Source organism: Lichenostomus cassidix, unplaced genomic scaffold (assembly GCF_008360975.1).
Source record: "Lichenostomus cassidix isolate B80296 unplaced genomic scaffold, HeHo_3.0 HiC_scaffold_39, whole genome shotgun sequence".
Classification (NCBI taxonomy): Eukaryota; Metazoa; Chordata; class Aves; order Passeriformes; family Meliphagidae; genus Lichenostomus; species Lichenostomus cassidix.
Genome location: NW_028147446.1, coordinates 2246458 through 2269642, shown reverse-complemented (window position 1 = coordinate 2269642; position 23185 = coordinate 2246458). Strand labels below are relative to the sequence as shown.

General features: G+C 64.3%; 4 protein-coding genes across 5 annotated transcripts; 2 read left to right on the top strand and 2 right to left on the bottom strand.

Annotated features, from left to right (window-relative positions):
* Positions 1–423: 423 nt before the first annotated feature.
* Positions 424–3323, bottom strand: RNASEH2A (ribonuclease H2 subunit A). The gene is made up of 8 exons (XM_085045901.1): positions 3175–3323; positions 2668–2739; positions 2199–2325; positions 1876–1963; positions 1370–1507; positions 1000–1087; positions 805–928; positions 424–729 (listed from the first exon to the last, which is right to left on the bottom strand). Exons 1-8 carry the CDS (start codon positions 3299–3301, stop codon positions 597–599), a joined length of 897 nt encoding a protein of 298 aa, XP_084902027.1. The 5' UTR covers positions 3302–3323; the 3' UTR covers positions 424–596.
* Positions 3324–4173: 850 nt separating this feature from the next.
* Positions 4174–5697, bottom strand: JUNB (JunB proto-oncogene, AP-1 transcription factor subunit). The gene has a single exon (XM_085045906.1). The coding sequence runs from the start codon at positions 5695–5697 to the stop codon at positions 4921–4923; it is 777 nt and encodes a 258-aa protein (XP_084902032.1). The 3' UTR covers positions 4174–4920.
* Positions 5698–7715: 2018 nt separating this feature from the next.
* On the top strand, positions 7716–15657 carry HOOK2 (hook microtubule tethering protein 2). 2 transcript variants are annotated; one of them, XM_085045867.1, is made up of 21 exons: positions 7716–7823; positions 8528–8613; positions 8768–8840; positions 9263–9313; positions 9440–9572; positions 9655–9722; positions 10422–10484; positions 10565–10651; positions 11038–11186; positions 11258–11398; positions 11780–11981; positions 12078–12188; positions 12312–12399; positions 12889–12946; positions 13028–13096; positions 13196–13244; positions 13411–13442; positions 13552–13608; positions 13820–13973; positions 14079–14150; positions 15230–15657. In XM_085045867.1, exons 1-21 carry the CDS (start codon positions 7782–7784, stop codon positions 15368–15370), a joined length of 1926 nt encoding a protein of 641 aa, XP_084901993.1. In that variant the 5' UTR covers positions 7716–7781; the 3' UTR covers positions 15371–15657. The 2 variants fall into 2 exon arrangements, with proteins under 2 accessions (XP_084901993.1, XP_084901994.1); XM_085045868.1 differs by having other exon boundaries at positions 13552–13610; positions 13825–13973.
* An 834-nt stretch (positions 15658–16491) lies between these two features.
* CDC37 (cell division cycle 37, HSP90 cochaperone) lies at positions 16492–22657 on the top strand. The gene is made up of 8 exons (XM_085045895.1): positions 16492–16654; positions 18510–18791; positions 18873–18978; positions 19252–19367; positions 19833–19955; positions 20520–20702; positions 21540–21611; positions 22208–22657. The coding sequence occupies exons 1-8, from the start codon at positions 16553–16555 to the stop codon at positions 22355–22357; spliced, it is 1134 nt and encodes a 377-aa protein (XP_084902021.1). The 5' UTR covers positions 16492–16552; the 3' UTR covers positions 22358–22657.
* The last annotated feature ends 528 nt before the right edge of the window (positions 22658–23185 follow it).

Genomic DNA, 23185 nt, shown 5'->3' with positions numbered 1-23185 from the left:
AGAAGCGCTCGGGACCCCCCGGTGCGCCCCCGCCGCGGGAATTCCGGTCAAACAGCACCGCCACGACCCCCCCGGCCCGGCAGAGACCTCCGAGCGCCGAAACACCGGAAAATGAGCCCAAAACGGGACCGCGGCGGGGGGGGATCGGGGGGCTCGGGGACACCCCCGGTGATTCCCCCCGCCCCAGTGTGACCCCCAGATTAGCCCCTAATCCCCGGGATTGAGGACACGGCGCTTGCCAGGCCTTCGGCCAGCGCTGATTAACGGGGGGGGGCAGCAGGGCTCCCCTCCCCCCATGGGTGGCACGAACACGATCTGGGGGGGCAAAAACCCCCCAAAAAATACTTCAGCTCACGGGGGTCCCTACAGCCCCCCAGCCCCAAAATCACCGACCTCACTGGGGGAAAAATAGGAGATTTGGGGTGTTTTTACAATTCTTTATTAGAAAACAACCACCTGGGTTTTGGGTCCCCATTTGAGGGGGTGTCCCCGTCTCGGGGGATGTCCCCGTCTCGGGGGGACTGTCCCCGTCTCGGGGGGGTTGTCCCCGTCTCGGGGGATGTCCCTGTTTCGGGGGGCTGTCCCCGTCTCGGGGGTCACAGCTCGGCCAGGGGTCGCAGGCTGCGCTCCTGGAAGAAGCGGTGGGGGAGGCGCCGGGGGGGGCTGCGGGCGAAGTAGGAGAGCACCGAGGGAGGGGCTGTGGGGTCATCTGCGGGGTCCTCGTCAGCCCTGTGGGGAACAGGAGGAATTTACCCCCACTCTGAACCCCCCTGTGCCCCCCAGGACCCCCTGTGCCCCCCATACCATTGCACAGAGACCCCCTCGCGCTGCAGCAGCGTCTGCGCCGTGCCCCAGCTGAACCTCACGAGTTGGGGGAACCCAAAAACAGGGTCCAGGTTCCTCCTCAGCCACTCCTTGGTCTTGGGGTCTGCGAGGGGGGGGCGTCAGGGGCACCCCAAAAGCGGGGTCCCCCCAAAGCTGCCCTCCCCCGCCTCCTACCGTTGGGGTAACCGGAGCCGTAGTCGCGGTCGGCGTCCCCCAAATCCTCCACGAAGTTCCAGTGGAGCACGGCGCGGTCACGGGCGACCTGGGGGGGCACGGGGGGCTCTGAGGGGCTTGGGGGGCTCAGAGGGGGTGGAGGGTCCTGTTTCCCCCCCCCAAAATTCAATGATCTGGGAGGAGATGGTGGGGGAGATGATGGGGGGATGGTTGGGGGATACTGGGGTGCTTTGGGGGTCAGCTCTGGGGGGTCAGTTCTGGTCTGGGGGGGTCAGTTCTGGTCTGGGGGGGTCAGTTCTGGGGGGTCAGCTCTGGTCTGGGGGGGTCAGTTCTGGGGGGTCAGTTCCGGTCTGGGGGGGTCAGTGCCCACCTTGGCGCAGATGCTGGCCGCACTGACCACCGGGAACAGCGCGTCGGCCTTGGGGCGCACGGTGACCCCCAGGCCGGGGAAACGCTGCCGCAGCTTGGCCTCGTACTTCTCCGCAGGTCCCACCGTGTCCACGAACACCTGGGGGAGCCCCGCAGCCCCCCGGAGCACGCTGGGCTCCCAAAATCCCGCTGGATTCCCAAAATCCCCCCCCAGCTCCCCGATCCATCCCGACCTCCCTGAACCCCCCTGGAAAAGCTCCTCAACACACCCAAACCGCTGTGCCCCCACCCCCCTTCCAAAATGCCCCCCAAACCCACCCGGATCCCCCCAGTGTGACCCCAATTACCCCCAACGCCCCCCCAAATCACCCACCACCATCCCCAAAATACCCCAAATTCACCCCAAAACAACTCAGACTCACCCCCAACCGCTCAGCCCCAACAGGGAAACTGAGGCACAGGGGAGAGGAGCAAAGTGGGGACCTCCCAGCCCCCCCAAAAACCCACCTCGGCCACCTGCACCCCTGAATCCAGAGCAAACTGGATGAGCTCCGTGGCTGTGTCGTGGGACAGCTCGTTCAGGTTGTACTTGGCTCTGGGGGGAAGTCAGGGGGGCGTCACCCCCAAACGGGGAACCCCCAAACTGGGAGCCCCCAAACCGGGAGCTGCATTCTCCCCTCCGCACCCCAAAACTTGGGGGTGGGAGATGGAGACGGCAGGGCCCAGGGCGGGAGGGTCGGGGGCACCCAGAGGTGCTCGGAGGGGGTAAAGGGGGTCCCGGCGGGTTCGGGGGGACCCCGGGGGTTTGGGGGGAACTCCGGGGGTCTCACCGCTGCTGCATGGAGGCAGAGATGTGGTCGGGGGGCAACACCTGCAGCGCCCACCCCACCAGTTCCCCCGCAGCCTCCAGCAGCCCGAAGCGCCGCTCCCGCTCCGCCTCCGACAGCGTCTTCGAGTCTGGGGGGTCGGCAGGGGTGAGGAATCCCCCCGGAACCCCCAGAGCTTCCCCCGGAACCCCCAGAGCTTCCCCCGGAACTCCCAGAGCTTCCCCCGCGACCTCCCCGCGCCCCAAACCCACCGCTGGGACCCCCAAACTTTCCCCCACGACTCCCGATCCCCCATTGCTGTGACCCCCCCAGAGCCTCCCGTGCTTTCCCCCCGCCCACGACCCCCCAGGACCCCCCAGGATCCCCCGACCTCCTCCCACTCCATCCCCCGGACCCCCAGGGGCTCTGCGCCCCCCCGGGCACCGTTAACCCCTCCGCGCCCCCCATCCCCGCGCCCCCCGGGCTGCCCCACCTGCCACCCCCAGCGCCTCCAGCTGCTCCACCTTCTCCGCGGGGCAATAGCAGATCGCGTACACCATCGGGCCTGGGGGGCACGGCGGGCTGAGCGGGGACCCCCCGCTGCACCGGGACCCCCGAACTGAACTCCCGGAGCACCGGGACCCCCAAACTGACCCCCGGTGCACCGGGACCCCAACTCCCGGTGCACCGGGACCCCCAAACTGACCCACCGGTGCACCGGGACCCCCAAACTCAACCTCCGGTGCACCGGGACCCCCAAACTCAAACTCCGGAACCCCCAAACTTAACCCCCGGTGCACCGGGATCCCCAAACTTAACCCCCGGGACCCCCAAACTTAACCCCCGGTGCACCGGGACCCCCAAGCTCAACCCCAGGACCCCCGAACTTAACCCCCGATGCACCGGGACCCTCAAACTCAACCCCCGGTGCACCGGGACCCTTCCCGCCACGTGCAGCCCTCCCGCTCCCGTTCGCCCCCGGAGCTCCTCCCGGCCTCACCGAGCACCGGGCCGCGCCCCGCCTCGTCCACGCCGAGCGCGCAGGGCCGGCGGCGGCACAGCGGGGGCACGGCGGAGGCGAAGCGACCCCCGGCCGCAGGGTCCCGTTCGAGCGCGGCCAGCGCCATGGCGGGGCGGGGCCGGGCGGGGGCGGGGCTTAAGTGGGCGGGGCCACGTGGCATTGAGCCTAATATGGGCGTGGCTTTGCTTATGGGCGTGGTTTAGGGTCGGGGCGGTGCCCTCGAGTGGCGCCATCGGGCGGGGGCGTGGTTTAACGGAGGGGGCGTGGTTTAACGAAGGGGGCGTGGTTTAGCGGAGGGGGCGTGGTTTACCGGGCTCGGTTGCCCCCCCCGAAGGGGTCAAGCGGGTTCCTGGGGTTCTGAGTAGCACCGGAAAGGTTTGGGGGAATCCCGAGGGGTCTGTGGAGCACCGGAAAGGTTTGGGGAGGGTCCTGGAAATCCGTGGAGCACCGGAAGGGTTTGGGGGGCTCCCGGGGGTCTGTGGAGCACCGGAAGGGTTTGGGGGGCTCCCGGGGGTCAGTGGAGCACCGGAAGGGTTTGGGGGGCTCCCGGGGGTCTGTGGAGCACCGGAAAGGCCCGGAGAGGGTCCCGAGGGTCTGTGGAGCACCGGGGAAGAATTGAGGTGGTGTGTCCAGGGTTGCGGAACCCCGAATAGGGCGAGGGTCGCCGGGCTGGCGGGAGGGGACAGTGGAGCCCAGGAAGGGCGGGTCGGGTCGGGGGTCCCGGCAGCCTCGTGTCCCCCCCGTGTCCCCCGTCCGGGAAGAGCGGCGGCGGGGCGGGCGGTGCCGGGCAGCGCGGGGGGAAGTTCCCGGAACAGCCCCGCCCTCCCCCGCCTGCCCAAATATGGACATGATTGCGTCATCGGGGAAAGCCCCGGCCCCGCCCACTTCCGCTGACGCTCGTGCACGCGGGGGGCTTCCCACGGGAGGGGGAGGGGGACACGCCGCCCCCGGTTCAGCACCACCGCAGCCGTTAGCACAATCATTATTATTATTATTATTAATTAAATACAAATGTACAAAAAAGAAGCAGCGACAACAAATCGCCCCCCGCCCCGGGGTTTGGGGGTCCCCGGGGGCTGTTCCCCACCGGGGGGGTCTTGTAAACGTCACGAGAGGGATACGCCCCCCCAAAACCACCCCTTTTTGGGGTGCGCGCTCAGCCCCTCCCGGCGCAATCCTCAGTTTGGAGGGGCTGACCCCTCGCCTCAGAACCGGGGGGTCCCCAGGCCCAGCTGGGGGGCTCCAGGCCCTGCTTTGGGGTCCCCATCCATCCCACAGGTCCCGTTCCCGCAGGTCCTGAGGGTCCTCGACCTGGGGGGATTCTGGTCCTGCCGGTCCCTTCAGGCTGGTCGGTTCGGGGGTCCCAGCCCAGGGGTCCCCCATCCTCGTGCGTCCTTTCAGGGCTCCCCAGGCCCGCCAGGTCCATGTCGGGGGGGTCTTTCGTGCGCCCCCCCTCGCTGAGCAGCAGGCGGGGCCGATGGCCGTCCGTGTCCATGGGGGTCCCCAAAAGCCGCGGGTCTCATCCAACACCTCGGTATCTCCGTGTCCGTGTCGGGGATCCCCACCGGTGCATCCCTGTCCGTGGCCAGGGGGGTCCCCGCCCCTCCTGCGCGGCCAGGCGCGGGGGATCCCCCGGCTGTCCATGGGGGTCTGCGGAAGGAGCCAGCGCCGCCCCGGAGCCCCCTCGGTCCCGTTCCCGGTGGCGGTCCCTGCCCGCCGGGGGCTCTAGAAGCCGAGCGCGGCGCCGGGGGGCAGCGGGCAGCCCGATCCCGCGTGGTCCCGCACGGAGCCGCGCAGCCGCCGCACCTGAGCTCGCAGCCCCGCCGCCGTGGCCGCCAGCGCGGCGTTCTGCGCCCGCAGCCCCCGGACGCGCTGCTCCAGGCGGGCGATGCGCTCCAGCTTCCGCCGCCGGCACCGGCTCGCCGCCAGCCGGTTCCGCAGCCGCCGCCGCTCCGCCTGCAGCCGCTCGGGGGAATCGGGGCCCGGCTCCGCCGCCTCCGCCTCCGCTCCGGGGACCCCCGGGAAGGGTCCCCCCATCCCCGCCGCCGTCGTCGTGAGCGCCGGCGGCTCCGGGAGCGCCACGTTGGGCGGCCCCGGTTGGTGTAGCTCGTCCAGCGCTTGCGCGAAGCTGCCGGTGAAGCCGTCGCGCTCGCCGGGACCGGGATAGAAGAAGCTGCCGGTACCGGCGTTGCCCCCGAAGAAAGCGCCGTCGGGGCAGGGCGCCGGTTTGAGCCCGCGGAAGGGTTCCTGGGGGGGTCCCGCTTGCAGCGGCCCCGGTAAGGTGCCGTAGTCGGGCTCGGGGCGGCAGAAGCCGCCCGGGAAGGGCGCGGGGCGGTAGAACGGCGGCTCCATCCGCGCGGCCGCACCGGGAGCGGCGGGACTCGAACCCGCGGCGCCGCGCTGCCCGTTCCTTTTATCGCCGCGCGCGGCGGAAACGCGGCGCCATTGGCTGCGGGGGGCTAGGGACACGCCCCCTTCCGTAGGGACACGCCTCTTTTGCATAGCCACGCCTCCTCATTGGAAAGGGGCGGGGCCTCCGCAGCATGGGGGGCGCAGGTGTGACAAGGGGGGGACAGGTGAGCGGAGGGGACAAGTGTGGTCACGGTGGGTCAGGTGAGGTCAGGGGAAGGGGACAGGTGAGCGAGAGAGGGGCCAGGTGTGAGCTGCAGGCTGAGTGTGCAAAGGGGTACAGGTGTGTGGAGGGGATGTGGGTGTGTGAAGGAGAGACCAGCAAGGGGGTTACACCTGTGTGCCAGGGGGTCACCTGTGTGTCAGGGGGTCACCTGTGTGCAGGGGTCACCTGTGTGCCAGGGGGTCACCTGTGTGCCAGGGGGTCACCTGTGTGTGCCAGGGGGTCACCTGTGTGTGCCAGGGGGTCACCTGTGTGCAGGGGTCACCTGTGTGGGGGGTTGTGTGTGGGGGTTTGTGGGGGGTTGTGTGCCAGGGGGTCACCTGTGTGTGCAGGGGGTCACCTGTGTGCCAGGGGGACACCTGCCAGGTGATGTGACACGCCATGCTCAGTGTGCACTCTGAGCTCACACCGTTGTCCCTTTGTCCCCACGTAGTGACACGAGGGACACCAGGATCCCCCAAAACCACCCCAAAAGCCCTCGGGACCCCCAGAGACCCAGCCGGGCTAAGCGGGCCGTGCCCGGGTGTGTCCCCGGCGTGTCCCCGGCGTGTCCCCGGCGTGTCCCGGCCCGTCGGGGCGCGGCCGGCCGCACACGCGTGTGCACATGTGGGGACATGTGTGCGGCATGGGGACACAGGGGTCCCCGCGGCTTCCCGGGAGGGACAGGCTCCGCCCCCCCGCACGGGTTTTGGGGGATTTTAGGGGATTTCGGGGCTGGATTTTCCCTCCCGACTTCTCCTTCCTCGTGACTCAGGGCCATCCGCTCCCCCCCGTGTGATCCCTGGTGTGACCCCCGGAGTGACCCCTGGTGTGACCCCTGGTGTGACCCCCGGAGTGACCCCCGGAGTGACCCCTGGTGTGACCCCCGGAGTGACCCCTGGAGTGACCCCCGGAGTGACCCCCGTGTGACCCCTGGTGTGACCCCCGTGTGACCCCCGGAGTGACCCCCGGAGTGACCCCCGGAGTGACCCCCGGTGTGACCCCTGGTGTGACCCCGCCACCGTGACCTCCCCGCTCGTTTGGGGGACAAGGGGGGTCTGTCCCGCTCCCGGGGACCCCCCGGGGTGTCGTTGTCCCTCCCCAGAGTGACTTTCGGGAGCCCAACGGCCACAACCGTCACCGGGGTTTCGGGCTGGGGGGGCTCCGGATGTCCGGGGGGGACAGGCGACACGCGGGGAGCGCGCGGGGAGTTCACAGCCAAACTGGGAGCACTGGGAGGGTCTCGGGTCTATACTGGGAGCACTGGGATGCCGCGCTGGGAGCACTGGGGGATTCCAGAGCCAGAGCGGGATGGACACTGGGATGACCCTCGGAGCATACTGGGGATACTGGGGGGTTCCAGGACTATAGTGGGAATACTGCGGGGGTTCTAGGACCATATTGGGGATACCGGGGAGGTTCTAGGACCACACTGGGGACACTGGGGGTCTCCAGCTCCCACCCCACCCCCCCCGCGAGGCCGCCGGGTTCAGCGCTGACGCAGCGCGGGCGTCGCCGCCGCCGCCGCCCCGCGGCGAGAACGGCCCGGCCTGACCTCCGCCGAGCCGGCGGGCCGGACGGGCGCGGCCGCGGGGGCGGCGGGACGCTCAGCGCCGTGAGTCACCGGCGGGGCCGCGCCGGGCGCCATGGCAGCGGCGGGGAGCGGGCGGCGGGGCCGCTCTGGGCGCGACTCTATGGCCCTGGAGGACCTTGGAGCGCGCGGGTCTGTCGCTCGCGGGGCGTGTCCGGCAGGGGGTGTCCGGCAGGTGCGGCCGCTCTGTCCCCAACTCTGTCGCCTGGAAGAACGCCGGAAGGGGCGCGGCCGGAAGTGGGCGTGCCCGGCAGGTGCGGCCGCTCTAGGTGCGCCTCTGTGCTCCGGAGGTCGCGGCGCCGCGGGGGGTGTGGCGGGCCGGGGGCGGGGCGCAGGTGTGACCGCTCTGGGCGCGGCTCGCTGCCCCTGGAGGACCGGCCGGACATGGCGGCGGGGCGGGACGCGTGCGGGGCGCTGCTCACCTGGGTAAGGGGGGCCGGGACCCCCCGGGTCTAACCGGGACCCCCCCGGGACCCCCCCGGGACCCCCCCGGGACCCCCCCGTGCTCGGGGATCCACGCGGAACCCACCGGGCTGGACCGGAGCCTCCCCGGGACCCCCGAGCGCTTCCCGCGGCTTGGGGACCTGCCGGGAACTTTGACCTCCCGGGGCTGCTGTGACCCCAGCGGGACCTTGTGACCCCCCTGGGGACACCTGACCCCTCCGGGACCCTCTGCCACCCCTGAGCCCCTGTGAACCCCCTTGTTGGGGTTGTGGGGTTGTGGTGTGAGGTCGCTGTGTCACCTCCCCGGGGGACCTTTGACCCCCGCAGAGACGTGTCCGAGCCCTTGTGTCCCCCCGCCCTTTGTCCCTCTGCCGCCCTTTGCACCCCACGAGTTTAGGGGGATTATTGGGGGCGTCATCCCTGCTCCCCCTCTGTGCCCCCCGCCGTGGGTCTGGGGGCTCTTTGGGATCTTTGGGGTGCTCTGATCCCCCGGGAGGGCAGTTTTGGGGGTTTTGGGGTCTTTGGGGTGCTCTGATTCCCCGGGAGGGCAGTTTTGGGATCTTTGGGGTGCTCTGATCCCCCGGGAGGGCAGTTTTGGGTTTTTGGGGTTTTTGGGGTGCTCTGATCCCCCGAGAGGGCAGTTTTGGGGTCTTTGGGGTTCCCTGACGCCCCTTTTGCCTCCCCAGCTGCAGACCTTTGACCCCCCCTCGCCCTGCACGACCCCCTCAGACCTGGCCAGCGGGGTGACCCTTGCCCACGTCCTGCACAACATGTGAGTTTTTGGGGGGATGGGGGGGCTTCCCCCCACCTCGGGGACCCCCCGGGGCTGATTCTGGGGACCCCCCGGGGCTGATTTTGGGGACCCCCCGGGGCTGATTTTGGGGACCCCCCGGGGCTGATTTTGGGGACCCCCCGTGTCCCCCCAGCGATCCCTCCTGGTTTGATGAGGCGTGGCTGGGGCAGATCCGGGATGACGCCGAGGGGAACGCTCGGATCAAGGTGGGGGGGGCAGCGTGTTTTGGGGTGGGATGGGGGGTTTGGGGGGGGCAGAACGGGGGGCTGGTTTTTGGGAGGTCTGATTTTGGGGGCTGTTTTTCGGGGCAGTTTAAGGAGATCTCGTTTTTGGGTGGCTGGTTTTGGGGGGAGCTGGTTTTGGGGAGGGACTCTGTAGGGCTGGTCTGGGGACACTTTTTGGGGGTCCTGGTTTTGGGGAGGACAGATTTGGGGGGTTTTTGGGGAGGTTTTTTGGGAGGCTAATTTGGGGAAACATTGAGCTTTGTGGTGACAATTCGGGAGGGGATCTGTTTGGGAGGCCAGTTTTGGGGGTGAAGCCATTTTTGGGTATCCAAACACCACCACAACGGAGGTGGGAGTGGAATTTGGGGGTTCCGGGGGGGTCCCACCTTTTCCCCCCTCCCCAGGTGAACAACCTGCGCAAGGTGCTGCAGAGCGTGCTGGAGTACTGGCAGGATGTGAGTGGGGGTCCCGCGCCTGGGGACACCTCCCTTCGGGGCTGGGGGGCTCCCCCGGGGTTTGGGGGAGTCCCCCGGGGTTTGGGGGATCCCCGGGGCGGGGGGCTCTGACCCGGACCCCCCCAGGTGCTGGGCCAGGCCGTGGGGGAGCAGCACGTGCCGGACGTGGCGCCGGCCGCCCAGCAGGGTGACCCCGAGCAACTGGGCAAACTGGTGCGGCTGGTGCTGGGCTGCGCCGTGAGCTGCGAGCAGCGGGAAGGTGGGTAGGGGCTGGGGGGACCCCCGACCCCCCCAGAACGCCCCCTGACCCCACAAAATCACCACCATTGCTCCTCCACCAGAGCACATCCAGCGCATCATGACGCTGGAGGAGTCGGTGCAGCACGAGGTGATGACGGCGATCCAGGAGGTGGGGGCACTTTGGGGGTCCTGGGGGCACTTTGGGGGTCCCTGGGGGGACAGTGTGGGGTCCCTGGGGACAGTTTGGGGGTCCCTGGGGACAGTTTGGGGGTCCCTGGGGGGTTTTTGGGGGTCCCTGGGGACAGTTTGGGGTCCTGGGGGCACTTTGGGGGTCCCTGGGGGTTTGGGGGTCCCTGGGGACAGTTTGGGGTCCCTGGGGGGCACTTTGGGGGTCCCTGGGGACAGTTTGGGGTCCCTGGGGGGTATTTGGTCCCTGGGGTGTTTTTGGGGGTCCCTGGGGTGTTTGGGGTCCTGGGGGCACTTTGGGGGTCCTGGGGACAGTTTGGGGTCCCTGGGGACAGTTTGGGGGTCCTGGGGGTGTTTGGGGTCGCTGGGGGCACTTTGGGGGTCCTGGGGACAGTTTGGGGTCCCTGGGGACAGTTTGGGGGTCCTGGGGATGTTTGGGGGTCTCTGGGGACAGTTTGGGGGTCCCTAAGGGTTTTGGGGGCTCACTGGGGGGGTTTGGATACCCCTGAGGCTGTTTTGGGTGTATTCCGTGGGGAATTCGGGGAGGTTTGGGACACTCTGAGTGTGTGACCACAGGGCTTGGGGTGTCTCAGGGAAGTTTTGGGGACCCCCTGGGGTTGTTGGAGGGCCTGAAGCCCCCCTGAGCACCCCCAGACCCCAATTTCTCCCTCCCTTGCCGCAGCTCTTGGATCCGGAGCCATCGGAGCCGATGGCAGCTGAGGACTACGGGACCTTCGACACTCAGGTGAGGAGGGTGGATTTGGGGGGATTTGGGGTTGGGATTTTGGGGTCTCTGAGGCCCCCTGACCCCCTGTGCCCCCCCAGTCCCGCCGCTATTACTTCCTGAGCCAGGAGCCCCCCGAGGAGCCCGGAGGGAGCTCGGGGCAGCGCTGCCGTGAGTTGGAGCAGCAGGTGAGACCTGGACTCACCTGGGGGGGCAGGAGGGGGGTCCCCAAATCCGGTGTCACCCCAATTTCCACCTGAGGGTCAGCGGGAGGGGATTTTGTGCTGGCTTGTGTGAGGGTGGGAGCACCTGGGGGAGGATTCTGCACACCTCGATCCCTTCCTGCACACCTGGGGGAGGATTCTGCACACCTTGATCCCTTCCTGCACACCTGGCCTTCTCTCTGCACACCTCGATCCCTTCCTGCACACCTGGATTCCCCCAAATTCCCCATGCTGGGTTAAGAACACCCAAAGCTCAGCAGGAAGGGACTCTAGTGGTTCACGTGAGGGCTGGGATCACCTGGGAGGGGATCCCACACACCTGGCCCCTTGCCGCACACCTGGGCGCGCAGGTGGCCACGCTGCTGGAGGAGAAGGGCCACCTGGCCGCGGAGAACCGGGCGCTGCGGGAGCAGCTCGACTCCGACGCCGCCGGCGCCGCCGCCAAGAAGCTGCTGCGGCTGCAGACGCAGGTGGAGGAGCTGCAGGAGGAGAACTACAGGTGAGAACCCACCCGGAGGGATCCCCCCCTCACCTGCGCCCCTCACCTGAGGCCGGGCGGTCCCGTTGCAGGCTGGAGAGCGGCAGGGAGGAGCTGCGGGCGCGCTGCTCGCGGCTGGAGCAGGAGGCGCGGGGGCTGCAGGTGCGGGCGCAGGAGCTCAGCGGGCTGGCCGGGGAGGCGCGGGCGCTGCGCGACGAGATGGACCTGCTCAGGTGAGCCGGGGCACCTGCACAGGTGAGCTGGGGGGCTCTGGGAGGCTCTGTGTCCTGCGGTGCCACCATCACCATCACGGTGTTGTTGGCGGAGGGGTTGTTGCCGCGTGTCGGGGCTCAGGTGGGGCAGGACACCCCTGGCCAGGTGTGGGGTGTCCCGGATGTCACTGTGCCTGGGCACCCCTGGCCAGGTGTGGGGTGTCCCGGATGTCACTGTGCCTGGGCACCCCTGGCCAGGTGTGAGGGTGTCTGGGATGTCACCGTGCCTGGGCACACCTGGCCAGGTGTGAGGGTGTCCGGGATGTCACCGTGCCCAGGCACACCTGGCCAGGTGTGGGGGTGTCCGGGATGTCACCGTGCCCCCTGTCCCCTGTCCCGCAGGGCGTCGTCGGCGCGGGCAGGCCGGCTGGAGGCGGCAGTGGCCACGTACCGGGGCCGTGCGGCGGCAGCGGGCGAGCTGCGGCGCTGGGTGCGGGCGCTGGAGGAGCGCCATGCCGCCCAGGTGCGCCGCGCCGCTCACCTGCAGCAGCAGCTGGGCCGCGCCCAGGCCGGCTGCGCACAGCTGGAGGCCGCCCGCAGGCAGGTGAGGGTTGGGGCGATGGGGTATGGCTCGGTGGCCGCAGGGACGTCCAGGTAGCCGTGTCCCCGTGCCGATGGCCGTCGCGGTGTCCCCGCGCAGGTGGAGGAGCTGAGCGGGCAGCAGGCGGAGGCGGCGCTGAGGGCAGAGAAGTGGCACCTGGAGTTTCGGCACCTGCAGGAGCGATTCGAGGCCCTGAGCCAGGAGAAGGAGGTGGGGGAGGCTTGGGGACGCCCCCTGCACACCTGGGGACACACCTGGGGACATGCCCTGCACACCTGGGGGCACACCTGGGAGCACACCTGGGGACCCCTGTGACCTCCCCTGTCCCCGCAGCGGCTGCTGGAGGAGCGGGACGCACTGCGCGAGGCCAACGAGGAGCTGCGCTGTGCCCAGGTGCAGCAGAGCTACCTGAGCCAGGCAGGTGAGTGCAGGAGGGGCCACAGACCTCCAGTTTCCTGCCCTTTCACTCCTTGTGTTTCCTACTTTTCCCCCTCATGTTTCCTACTTTCTCCCCTCACGTTTCCACCCTTTCCCCCTCATGTTTCCCGCCCTTTTCCCCTCAGGTTTCCCGCCTTTTTCCCCCTCACATTTCCTGCCCTTTTCCCCTCACATTTTCTTCCTTTTCCCCTCGCATTTCTCATCATTTTCCCCTCACATTTCCACCCTTTTTCCCTCACATTTCCCGCCCTTTTCCCCTCACGTTTCCCACCCCTCAGGAGGTGACAGACCACCTGGGTGGGAGGGAAAACACACCTGACTGAGCACAACCCTAGTATGAGTCACCAGAGGATCCCCACTTTGGGCTGCAGGGTTTGGGGGGACAGAATGCACAAGGGGGATCCCCAGGGTCCAATTTGGGGATGTCACCTCCTGTCCCTTCCACCTTACAATCCACGTTTTCACCCCTCAGACACGGGGCTGGAGGGAGGCCGGAATTTGGCGGCTGAGATCCTTCCTGCAGAGCTCAGGTGGGTCTGGGGGGATGTCCAACCCCCGGGGGTGACCTGTGATCTTTTGGGGTCCCGCTGACCACCGCGGTGACCCCACAGGGACACGGTGACACGGCTGCGGCGGGAGAACCGGCGGCTGCGGCTGCAGCGGGACCAGCTCCAGCACAGGTGGGGATCTGGGGGGGACAGGGGGTCCCCAAAACCTCCCCAAGCCCCCCAAATCCCTGACAAACCCCAAAATTCCTAATTCTCCCCTCACACCCACAGGCTGGAGGCCACAGAGCCTCGGACGGTGCAGGGGAAGCCCCAGAAGGAGGTGAGTGAGAGGGAGGACCAGCGGGTTTGAGGAGGATCTCAACATCAAACCCCAGTTTGTGGGGTTGGTGTCAGTATCTCAGGAAGGTGTCACTGTCTTGGGGTGTCCCCATTTTATTTGGGGCACCTCAGTGCCTTTCCTTCACCTCTTTCTCTCTTCCCCCCAGGTGTTGCTGCTGGAGGAGACCCCAGAAGACCTGTGAGTTTTGGGGAGTTTTGCCCAGTCTGAGCCCCCCAGCTATGGGGGGATTTGGGGACATCGTCCCCAGCCAACATCCCCAACTTGTGACCTTTCCTGTCCACCCCAGGGATGAGCTGCCTGAAGGAGAGGAGGAGGAGGAGGAAGAGCTGGAGACCCCCAGGCCGGGTATGGAGGATTCCCGAGGGGATATCAGGATTTGGGGGGATCTTGGGGGGGAAATTTGGGGTTTTCTGGGGTGAATCCTAAGGATTGGGGATGTTAGCAGATCCTGGGGGGAGTCAGAGTTGAGGGGGGCAGAGGCAGGAGCTGAACTGTGCCTCAGTTTCCCGAGGAACATTTGGGAGATTTTTGAGATTTGGATCTTTTTTTCCCTCTGTAGGGTCAGGATTCAGAAGATCCACGAGGTCACCCCCACAAAAGCCCTCAGCCCCTCCTGGGGACCCCCCTGGCACTCCCCCCTTGGCTCCTGTGCTGCGGCTGCTCCGGAACCAGCTGCAGGAGAAGGACGCGCTGATCCGGCACCTGGAGGTCAGGGGCTTGGGGGGTCCTGGGGGCTTTGGGGGGTCCTGGGAGGGTTCTGGGGTGGTTTTTGGGGTCCCCAGCTCCAGCTGAGCCCCCCAAACTGCCCCTCAGAGCGACTGGGAGCGCAGCCGGGCGCAGCGGGAGCGCGAGGAGAGGCTGCTGGTCACCGCCTGGTACAACATGGTGAGGGCAGCTTGGGGACACTGGGGGACACAGGGGGACACTGGGGGACACAGACATCCCTGGGGGGGCACAGATATCCCTGGGGGGACACAGATACATGGTGAGGGCAGCTTGGGGACACTGGGGGACACTGGGGGACACAGATATCCCTAGGGGACATGGATATCCCTTGGGGACACAAATATCCCTGGGGGACACAGATATCCCTGGGGGGACACAAATACCATAGTGAGGGCAGCTTGGGGACACTGGGGGACACAGATATCCCTGGGGGACACAGATACATGCTGAGGGCAGCCTGGGGACACTGGGGCACACAGGTATCCCTGGGGGACATGGATATCCCTGGGGGACATGGATATCCCTGGGGGACATGGATATCCCTGGGGGACACAGACATCCCTGGGGACACAAATACCCCAGTGGGAGGGCTGAGGGGGGTCACAGTGTGTGGGGGTATCTATGGGGGTCTCCATTCCTGGGTGTATGTGGGGCTATAAACGGGGGGTCTCTCTACTCTAAGGGTTTCCCTGTGGGTCTCACCCACCCCTCGGGGGTCTCACCCACCCCTCGGGGGTCTCACCAGCCCCTCGGTGGTCTCACCAGCCCCTCGGGGGTCTCACCCAGCCCTCAGGGGTCTCACCAGCCCCTCGGGGGTCTCACCCAGCCCTCGGGGGTCTCACCCACCTCTCGGTGGTCTCACCCATCCCTCGGGGGTCTCACCCAGCCCTCGGGGGTCTCACCCGCCCCTCGGGGGTCTCACCAGCCCTCGGGGGTCTCACCCACCCTCGGGGGTCTCACCCAGCCTATGGGGGTCTCACCCACCCTCGGGGGTCTCACCAGCCCCTCGGGGGTCTCACCAAGCCCTCGGTGGTCTCACCAGCCCTCGGGGGTCTCACCCAGCCCTCGGGGGTCTCACCCAGCCCTCGGGGGTCTCACCCACCCCTCGGGGGTCTCACCCAGCCCTCGGGGGTCTCACCAGCCCCTCGGGGGTCTCACCAGCCCCTCGGGGGTCTCACCAGCACCTCGGGGATCTCACCAGCCCCTCGGGGGTCTCACCCACCCTCGTGTCCCCCCAGGGCCTGGCTCTGCAGCAGCAGGAGGGAGTGACCACAGCCCGGGTCAGCCCCGGCGGGGCTCAGTCCTTCCTGGCCCAGCAGCGCTTGGCCACAGCCGCCCGGCGAGCTCGGACCCCTCACGGCCGAGCCCCCTCCAGCTGAGGGGGTCCCCAAATCCCCCCAAATCCCCTCAGACTCGAGGGGGCTCCCCAAACACCCTGGAGCCGGGGGGACACCCCAATGACCCCCTGACCGGGGTGTCCCCCTGGCTCTGGGCTGGTCCCGTCGCAGACACTACAGACCTGAGCTCCCCAACTCTTTTTTGGGGGCTTGGAGTTTGCCCCCTCCGTTTTGGGGGCTTTTAGCACTTCTATTTTTGTAGCCTGTTTTACGGGGGGTTTCGTGTGTGCTACCCCCAGAAAATATTCTAATAAAGCCTCAGGACTCGGCGGTGGAGGTTTATTTTGGGGGAATCCTCTGAGAGCTGAGGGTGGAGGATGTTTTGGGGGTGAGGACCCTGCAGATTATTTAGATTTCGTCCTTCCCCCTCATGTTTCCTGCCCTTTTCTCCTCATAGTTCCCACTCTTTTCCCCTCACGTTTCCCGCCTTTTTCCCCTCACGTTTCCCGCCCTTTCCCCCTCACATTTCCCGCCCTTTTCCTCTCACACTTTCCCTCAATTTAAACCCTTAAAATGCTGGAAATGGAGGATCCCACCTCAATTAAAATCCCTAAAATGAGGGAAAACGGAATTGCTCCCTCAATTCAACCCTCCAGAAGGCTTCCTCCTCCCAGCACTGGTTTTCCCTCAAGAAACACCTTTTTTTGGCTTTTGGACACTTTTTCCCAGTAAGATCCCTTCAAACAGAAACCTCCCCTCAAAATTCTTAAAATGGCCCATAAAGTGGCTCCTCTCAATGTAAACCCTTAAAAATGAGGGGAAACATTAGATTCCCCCTCAATCTAACCATTTAAACAATGAAAAAGTTGGATTTGCCCTCTTACCGAACCCCTGAAATTACACGAAATGGGGATTCCCCAAACATAAAAAGGCAGGTTTTCCCTCCAATTAAAACACGCAAAACTGCGGAAAACTCGCTTTTCCTTCCCTTTAATCCCTCAAACCCGCCGATAAAAGGCACAGCAGAGATCCTCGGGTTGTGAGGATTTTGTGTCTCTTTAAATCCGCCGCCATGTTTGACCCGGGCGGCTTCAGGCGCGCTGTGCGCAGGCTCAGCGGGGCGGTGCCGTCGGCGGAAGTGCGTCAGGCGCGGGCGGAAGCGCGTCATGCGCGGGCGGAAGCGGCCGGGGCGGGCGGGCGGCGGAGGGTCGCGGCGGCCGCGCCATGGTGGATTACAGCGTGTGGGACCACATCGAGGTCTCGGACGACGAGGACGAGACTCACCCCAACATCGACACCGCCAGTCTGTTCCGATGGCGGCACCAGGTGCGGCTCGGCCGGCCCGCGCCGCTCCGCCGGGCCTGGCGCTCCCCGCCGGGCCTGTTCCCATGGCGACCGGCGCCGGGATTCCCGGGAGAAGGGGATGGGGAGGGGAAGGGCTGGGGAGGGTGTTGTCCTGTTCGTGGGACCCCCGTGGGGCTGGGGCTCCTCTTCCCCAGTTCCCGTAGGATCAGCGCCGGGATTCCCGGGAGAAGGGGAGTGGGAAGGGGAAGGATTAGGGATAATTCTCCTGTTCCCTGGGACCCCCGTGGGGCTGGGGCTCCTCCCTGTGCTCCCCAATTCCCGTAGGATCAGCCCCAGGATTCCCACAGGGAAGGGGATGAGGAGGGGAAGGGCTGGGGAGGGTGTTGTCCTGTTCCCGGGACCCCCGTGGGGCTGGGGCTCCTCTTCCCCGATTCCCGTAGGATCGACCCTGGAATTCCCACAGGGAAGGGGAATGGGAAGGGAAGGATTAGGGATAATTCTCCTGTTCCTGGGACCCCCCTGGGGTTGGGGCTCCTCCCTGTGCTCCCCAATTCCCGTAGGATCAGCCCTAGGATTCCCGGGAGGAGTGGGAAGGGAAGGATTAGGGATAATTCTCCTGTTCGCTGGGACCCCCGTGGGGCTGGGGCTCCTCCCTGTGCTCCCCAATTCCCGTAGGATCAGCCCTAGGATTCCCAGGAGAAGGGGATGGGGAGGGGAAGGATTAGGGATGATTCTCCTGTTCCTGGGACCCCCGTGGGGCTGGGGCTCCTCCCTGTGCTCCCCAATTCCCATAGGATCAGCCCCGGGATTCCCACAGCGCACCGTCTGTTCCCATCGCAGCCACTCCAGGGATTCCCTTTTCCCCCAAAATCAGCCTCCGGTTCCCGCGGGATTCCCCCAGAGGACCCGCGGTGGGAGGAGACACCCCAATATCCGTGTAGGATTGTCCCTGCGACCCCCCGGGGGGAGTTCTGCCATCCCTGCAGCGACCCCGGGACATCCCCCTCCCTGTCCCCGCTGTTTCCGAGGCGACCACAGGATTCCTGCTCCATTCCCCAACCCCTGCCGTGTCCAGGGGCTTCTCCTTCCCCGGGGAAGCACTTCGGGGGCTCCTCGGGCGGCACAGACCCCCCGCAGCTTCCCCTGTGTGTCCCCTGGGGTGGGACAGTGACACTGTTAAGGGCTTGGATGACATCCTTGGGGTCTGGGGAGCGCCAGGATTCCAGAGCCACCCTCAGTTCCCCGTGGAAAACTTCCTTTTCTCTCCAAATTCCAACCAAATATCCCAGAGCTGTGCAGAGCCACCCTCAATTCCCCATGGAAAACTTCCTGTTTCCTCCCAGTTCCAACCAAATATCCCAGAGCTGTGCAGAGCCACCCTCAATTCCCCGTGGAAAACTTCTTGTTCCCTCCCAATCCCAACCAAATATTCCAGAATTCCAGAGCCACCCTCAATTCCCATGGAAAACTTCCTGTTCCCTCCCAATCCCAACCAAATATTCCAGAATTCCAGAGCCACCCTCAATTCCCCATGGAAAACTTCCTGTTCCCTCCCAATCCCAACCAAATACCCCAGAACTGTGCGAAAAGTCTCCAATTTTTCCCAAAACCGAGGTGTTTTGGGGGTGTTTTGGGGGTCCTGCCTCCCCTCAAAGCAGCTCCTCCCCATTCCCGAGGGACACCAGACCCAGCAGAGCCTGTAGGGTTTTCCTGGCGTTTCCCAGAGTGCTGGGAAGGAGGAATTTGGGATCCTCCTGAATCCTCTAAGGGACACCAGACCCAGCAGAGCCTGTGGGGTTCTCCTGGCGTTTCCCAGAGTGCTGGAAATGAGGAATTCAGGCTCCTCCAGCCTCATCCCCTCGGTGTCTCCCCTCAGGCGCGAGTGGAGCGCATGGAGCAGTTCCAGAAGGAGAAGGAGGAGCTGGATAAAGGCTGCCGGGAGTGCAAACGGAAACTCGCCGAGTGCCAGAAGAAGATGAAGGAGCTGGAAGTGGCAGATCCCGAGAGCGGGAAGGGAGAGCTGGAGAAGCTCCAGGCCGAGGCCCAGCAGCTGAAGAACGAGGAGAAAAGCTGGGAGAACAAGCTGGAGGAGCTGAGGAAGAAGGAGAAGAACATGCCCTGGAATGTGGATACACTCAGCAAGGATGGGTTCAGCAAGGTGGGTCTGGGGGAGGCTCCAGGAGCCTCAGATTCCCTGAGGTTTCCCCCAAAATCATCCCCAATTTCCCTTCCTTCCCAGAGCGTTTTCAACGTGAAGCCTGAGGAGAAGGAGGAAACGGAAGAGCAGAAGGAGAAGAAACACAAAACCTTCGTGGAGCGATACGAGAAGCAGATCAAACACTTTGGTGAGTGCTGGGAGGGGGGTTTGGGGAGCTGGGGACACATTTTTGGGGTTCTCCAAGCTTGGGGAAACTCCCCCTGTGTTGGGAGCAGCCAGGAATTCCTTCACTCTGCCGAAAAATTGGGGATTTTATGTGTTTTTCCCTTTTTTCCCCCCAATTTGATGGGGATTTAATTAAACCTCGGGGTGAGTTGCTCCCCCTCCTCCCCACCATTTTCCTGATGAAGTTTAGATTGTGCTCCTTAATTAAAAAACCTTCTCTGCTCCCCTTTTTCAGGGATGCTGAGGCGCTGGGATGACAGCCAGAAATACCTCTCAGACAATCCTCACCTCGTCTGCGAGGAGACAGCGAATTACCTGGTCATCTGGTGCATCGATCTGGAGGTGGAAGAGGTGGGGAAGTGTGCTAAAATCGAGATAAAATCCCATTTTCCTGGCTGGAATTGCTTTGTCCTCACCTCACTGGGTTTTTCTCCACTTTTCCTGCCAGAAAAATGAGGGAATTGGGGAATTACAGAGTTGGCAAGTTAGGGAAAGATTATTAAAATTGTCCCTTTAAGGCATCCATGCTTTCCTTGGGAAGAGAGGTTCACCCCAGACCCTTGTCCAGCAGCTCCAGGGTTTTCCTGGGATTAGGAACCACAAAATCAGGGAATTTGGGAATAATTTGGGTTCAAAAAGATATCTGAGATGAGCAAATCCAGCCGAGTCTCATCCCATTGGCCTCAACACACAAATCCAGCTCCTCTAGGGATTCCCTCCTCCAAATCATCCCTTTCCCACGAGAAAGGGGTTTGGGATAGTGGGGAATGGAGAGATTGGGGGATTTTTGGGATCCTCACACCCTTTTTCCCCCAGAAACACGCGCTGATGGAGCAGGTTGCCCACCAGACCATCGTCATGCAGTTCATCCTGGAGCTGGCCAAGAGCCTCAAGGTGGATCCCAGGGCTTGCTTCCGGCAGTTCTTCACCAAAATTAAGGTAAAAAATCCCACCTGGACACCCTGAAATTCCCCCCAGGGCTGAGTGGACCCCGATTTCCACGGGTTTAGCCTCAAAACTTTTCCTTTCCTTGAGGTTTGGCCAGGAGGTTCTGGTGGAGGAAGAGGGGTTGGGGTGGAAAAGGGGATTCGGGGTGGAACTGGGGGTTTGGGATTGGAATTGGGGGTTTGGGATTGCAAATGGGGGTTTGGTATTGGAACTGGGGGTTTGGGATTGGAATTGGGGGTTTGGGATTGGAACTGGGGGTTTGGGATTGGAATTGGGGCTCCAGGGGCAGGAAAAGGGAGTTCAGAGACTGAAAATAGAAATGCAGAACCCCCTGGAGGCACAACCCACCCCCAATTCCCTCTCTTTTATCCCCAAACCTTTCCCTTCCATCCCAACTCCTCCCAGCACCGCGGGATGGGATGAGACAGAGCTGGGTCAGAGTGGGTTTGGGGTGGGTTTGGGGTGGATTTGGGGTGGATTTGGGGTGGATTTGGGGTGGGTTTGGGATGGATTTGGGGTTCCATTCCCTCCTGAACTGCCCCTTTATCCCATCAGACCGCAGACCAGCAGTACCTGGAGGGTTTCACGGAGGAGCTGGAGGCTTTCAAGGAGAGGGTGAGGGGCAGAGCTCGGGCCAGGGTGGAAAAGGCTCTGCGGGAATACGAGGAGGAGGAGCGGCAGAAGCGCCTGGGGCCAGGGGGGCTCGACCCTGTGGATGTCTACGAGTCCCTGCCTCCCGTGAGTGGCCAGATTTGGGGTGAAATCCCCCTGTTTGGGGCGAAATCTCCATGGTTTGGGGTGAAATCCCCCTGTTTGGGGTGAAATCTTCCTGGTTTGGGGTGAAATCGCCGTGATTTGGGGTGAAATCCCCTTGGTTTGGGGTGAAATCCCCCCGGTTTGGGGTGAAATCCCTCCTGTTTGGGGTGAAATCCGTTTGGGGTGTTGTTTGGGGGTGGTTTGGGGTGTCTCCTGTTTGGGGTGAAATCTTCCTGGTTTGGGGTGAAATCGCCGTGATTTGGGGTGAAATCCCCTTGGTTTGGGGTGAAATCCCCCCGGTTTGGGGTGAAATCCCTCCTGTTTGGGGTGAAATCCCTCCTGTTTGGGGTGAAATCCCCCTGGTTTGGGGTGAAATCCCCCAGTTTGTGTAGGAGGATCCTTATGGGGTTCACTCCCCGTCTGATCCCACAGTGCTCCCTCTTTTGGGGCTAAATCCTGAAATTCTGAGTGTTGGAGGTTTGGGAGCTCCATGTGGGACTAGATTGCTCCCAGTTGCTCCCAGTATGACTCTGGTTTTGGGGCTGAATCCCCCAGTTTGGGTTATTTTGAGTGTTCTGGGCATTGCCTCGTGGGAATCAGTTGCTCCCAGTTTGATCCCAGTTTGATCCCAATGTATCCCAGTCACTCCCAGTTTGATTCCAGTCACTCCCAGTTTGATCCCAGTCATTCCCAGTTTGATCCCAGTCATTCCCAGTTTGATCCCAGTCACTCCCAGTGTATCCCAGTCACTCCCAGTGTATCCCAGTCCCTCCCAGTGTATCCCAGTCCCTCCCAGCACCTCTAACCTGTCTCTGGCAGGAGCTGCAGAAATGCTTCGATGTCAAAGACGTTCAGATGCTGCAGGACACGATCAGCAAAATGGATCCAACCGTGAGTTTGCACCCCAAAAAACCCTCAGGGGATCCCCAAACTCACCAGGGGGATCCCAAACTCCTCATGGAGATCCCCAGCTCCTCAGGGGTCCCCAGAATTCCTCAAGGGAAACCCCAAACTCCTCAGGGGATCTCCCAAACTCCTCAGAGGGTCCCAAACTCTTCAGGGGTGTCCAAACTCTTCAGGGGTGCCCCAAACTCCTCAGAGGGATCCCCAGACTCCTCAGGGATCCCCAAAATTCCTCAAGGAGAACCCCAGACTCCTCAAGGGAAACCCCAAACTCCTCAGGGGATCCCAAACTCCTCAGAGGTATCCCCAAACTCCTCAGGGGTGCCCCAAATCCCCTCAGGGGATCCCCAAACTCCTCAGGGGATCCCAAACTCCTCAGGGGATCCCAAACTCCTCAGGGGGATCCCCAAACTCCTCAGGGATCCCCAAAATTCCTCAAGGGAAACCCCAAACTCCTCAGGGGATCCCCAAACTCCTCAGAGGGAACCCCAAACCCCTCAGGGGATCCCCAAACTCCTCAGGGGGATCCCAAACCCCTCGGGATTGCCCCAAACCCCCTGTCTGAGCCCTTTCCCCTGTTGCAGGAGGCCAAGTACCACATGCAGCGCTGCATCGACTCAGGGCTTTGGGTCCCCAACGCCAAGGGAGGGGACGGGGCGGAGAAAGGCGCCGGGGAGGCTGTTTACGAGGAGATCAAGAAGGAGAACGGCGCCGAGGAGAAGGGGAAGCCTTGAGCCAGGGCCTGGGCTCCGGGAGGAAAGGCGGAAAAGGTCAAAAAGAAATCCACACCCCCCGCTGGAAAAGCAGCAAAAAGCAACCGGGGAGGGGCTGAGCTCCGTCCTTGCCCACCCCTCCCCACTCCCCTCACGCCCCTCCTGTGCTTTTCACGCCATAGAGACTTTTGGGGAAGGTTTTGGGAGGCTGTCGGCTCCCCCCTCACCCCCTCCCGGCGCCCCTGCCCAGGATCTGGGGGGGTTTTTGGGGGGTCAGAGCCGAGGTGTCGGAGAGGAGAATAAAGAGATTGGAGGAGCTGAGTGTGGAGTGAGGTTTGGGGCGTTTTGGGGGCAGTTTGGGGAGAGGGTGACGAACTGGAGTGACCCTGGGAGGGGCAGGGGGCTGTGACTGCCCCACCCCATCCTGTCACCCCCTCCCGGGGGGTTTTTGGGGATCTGCTGGGGTTGGGCCCAGATGTGGCTCTGTCCCACCCAGATGTGGCTCTGTCCCACCCAGTGTGGCTCTGTCCCACCCAGTGTGGCTCTGTCCCACCCAGGTGTGGCTCTGTCCCACCCAGATGTGGCTGCTCAGCTGGCGCTGCCCCTGGTTTGGATCCAGCTGTGCCACCTCCACCTGTGCCCCCGTTTAAATCCAGATGTGCCCCCAAATTCGGCATCAGCTGTGCCACTCCCACCCCAAACTGGGATCCAGTTGCGTTCCTGGTCCACCTGTTCCCCCCCATTTCGGATCCGGCTGTGCCCCTCAAGCCCCGCCCCCTTAGCCCCAGCTCGGAGCTCCATTGCTCGCCCCTCCCTCCAAGCTCCGCCCCTTTAGCCCCAGCTCGGAGC

Coding starts and splice junctions, on each gene's coding strand:
- RNASEH2A (XM_085045901.1), bottom strand. CDS start 3,301: ATGGCGCTGGCCGCGCTCGAACGGGACCCTGCGGCCGGGGGTCGCTTC. Junction 2,326..2,667: donor GGAGGCGCTGGGGGTGGCAG/GTGGGGCAGCCC, acceptor CCGACCCCCCAG/ACTCGAAGACGCTGTCGGAG. Junction 730..804: donor GAGGGGGTCTCTGTGCAATG/GTATGGGGGGCA, acceptor TGTTCCCCACAG/GGCTGACGAGGACCCCGCAG.
- JUNB (XM_085045906.1), bottom strand. CDS start 5,697: ATGCAAAAGAGGCGTGTCCCTACGGAAGGGGGCGTGTCCCTAGCCCCC.
- HOOK2 (XM_085045867.1), top strand. CDS start 7,782: ATGGCGGCGGGGCGGGACGCGTGCGGGGCGCTGCTCACCTGG. Junction 11,187..11,257: donor CTGCAGGAGGAGAACTACAG/GTGAGAACCCAC, acceptor GTCCCGTTGCAG/GCTGGAGAGCGGCAGGGAGG. Junction 13,097..13,195: donor CGGGACCAGCTCCAGCACAG/GTGGGGATCTGG, acceptor TCACACCCACAG/GCTGGAGGCCACAGAGCCTC.
- CDC37 (XM_085045895.1), top strand. CDS start 16,553: ATGGTGGATTACAGCGTGTGGGACCACATCGAGGTCTCGGACGACGAG. Junction 18,792..18,872: donor GCAAGGATGGGTTCAGCAAG/GTGGGTCTGGGG, acceptor CTTCCTTCCCAG/AGCGTTTTCAACGTGAAGCC. Junction 21,612..22,207: donor TCAGCAAAATGGATCCAACC/GTGAGTTTGCAC, acceptor CCCCTGTTGCAG/GAGGCCAAGTACCACATGCA.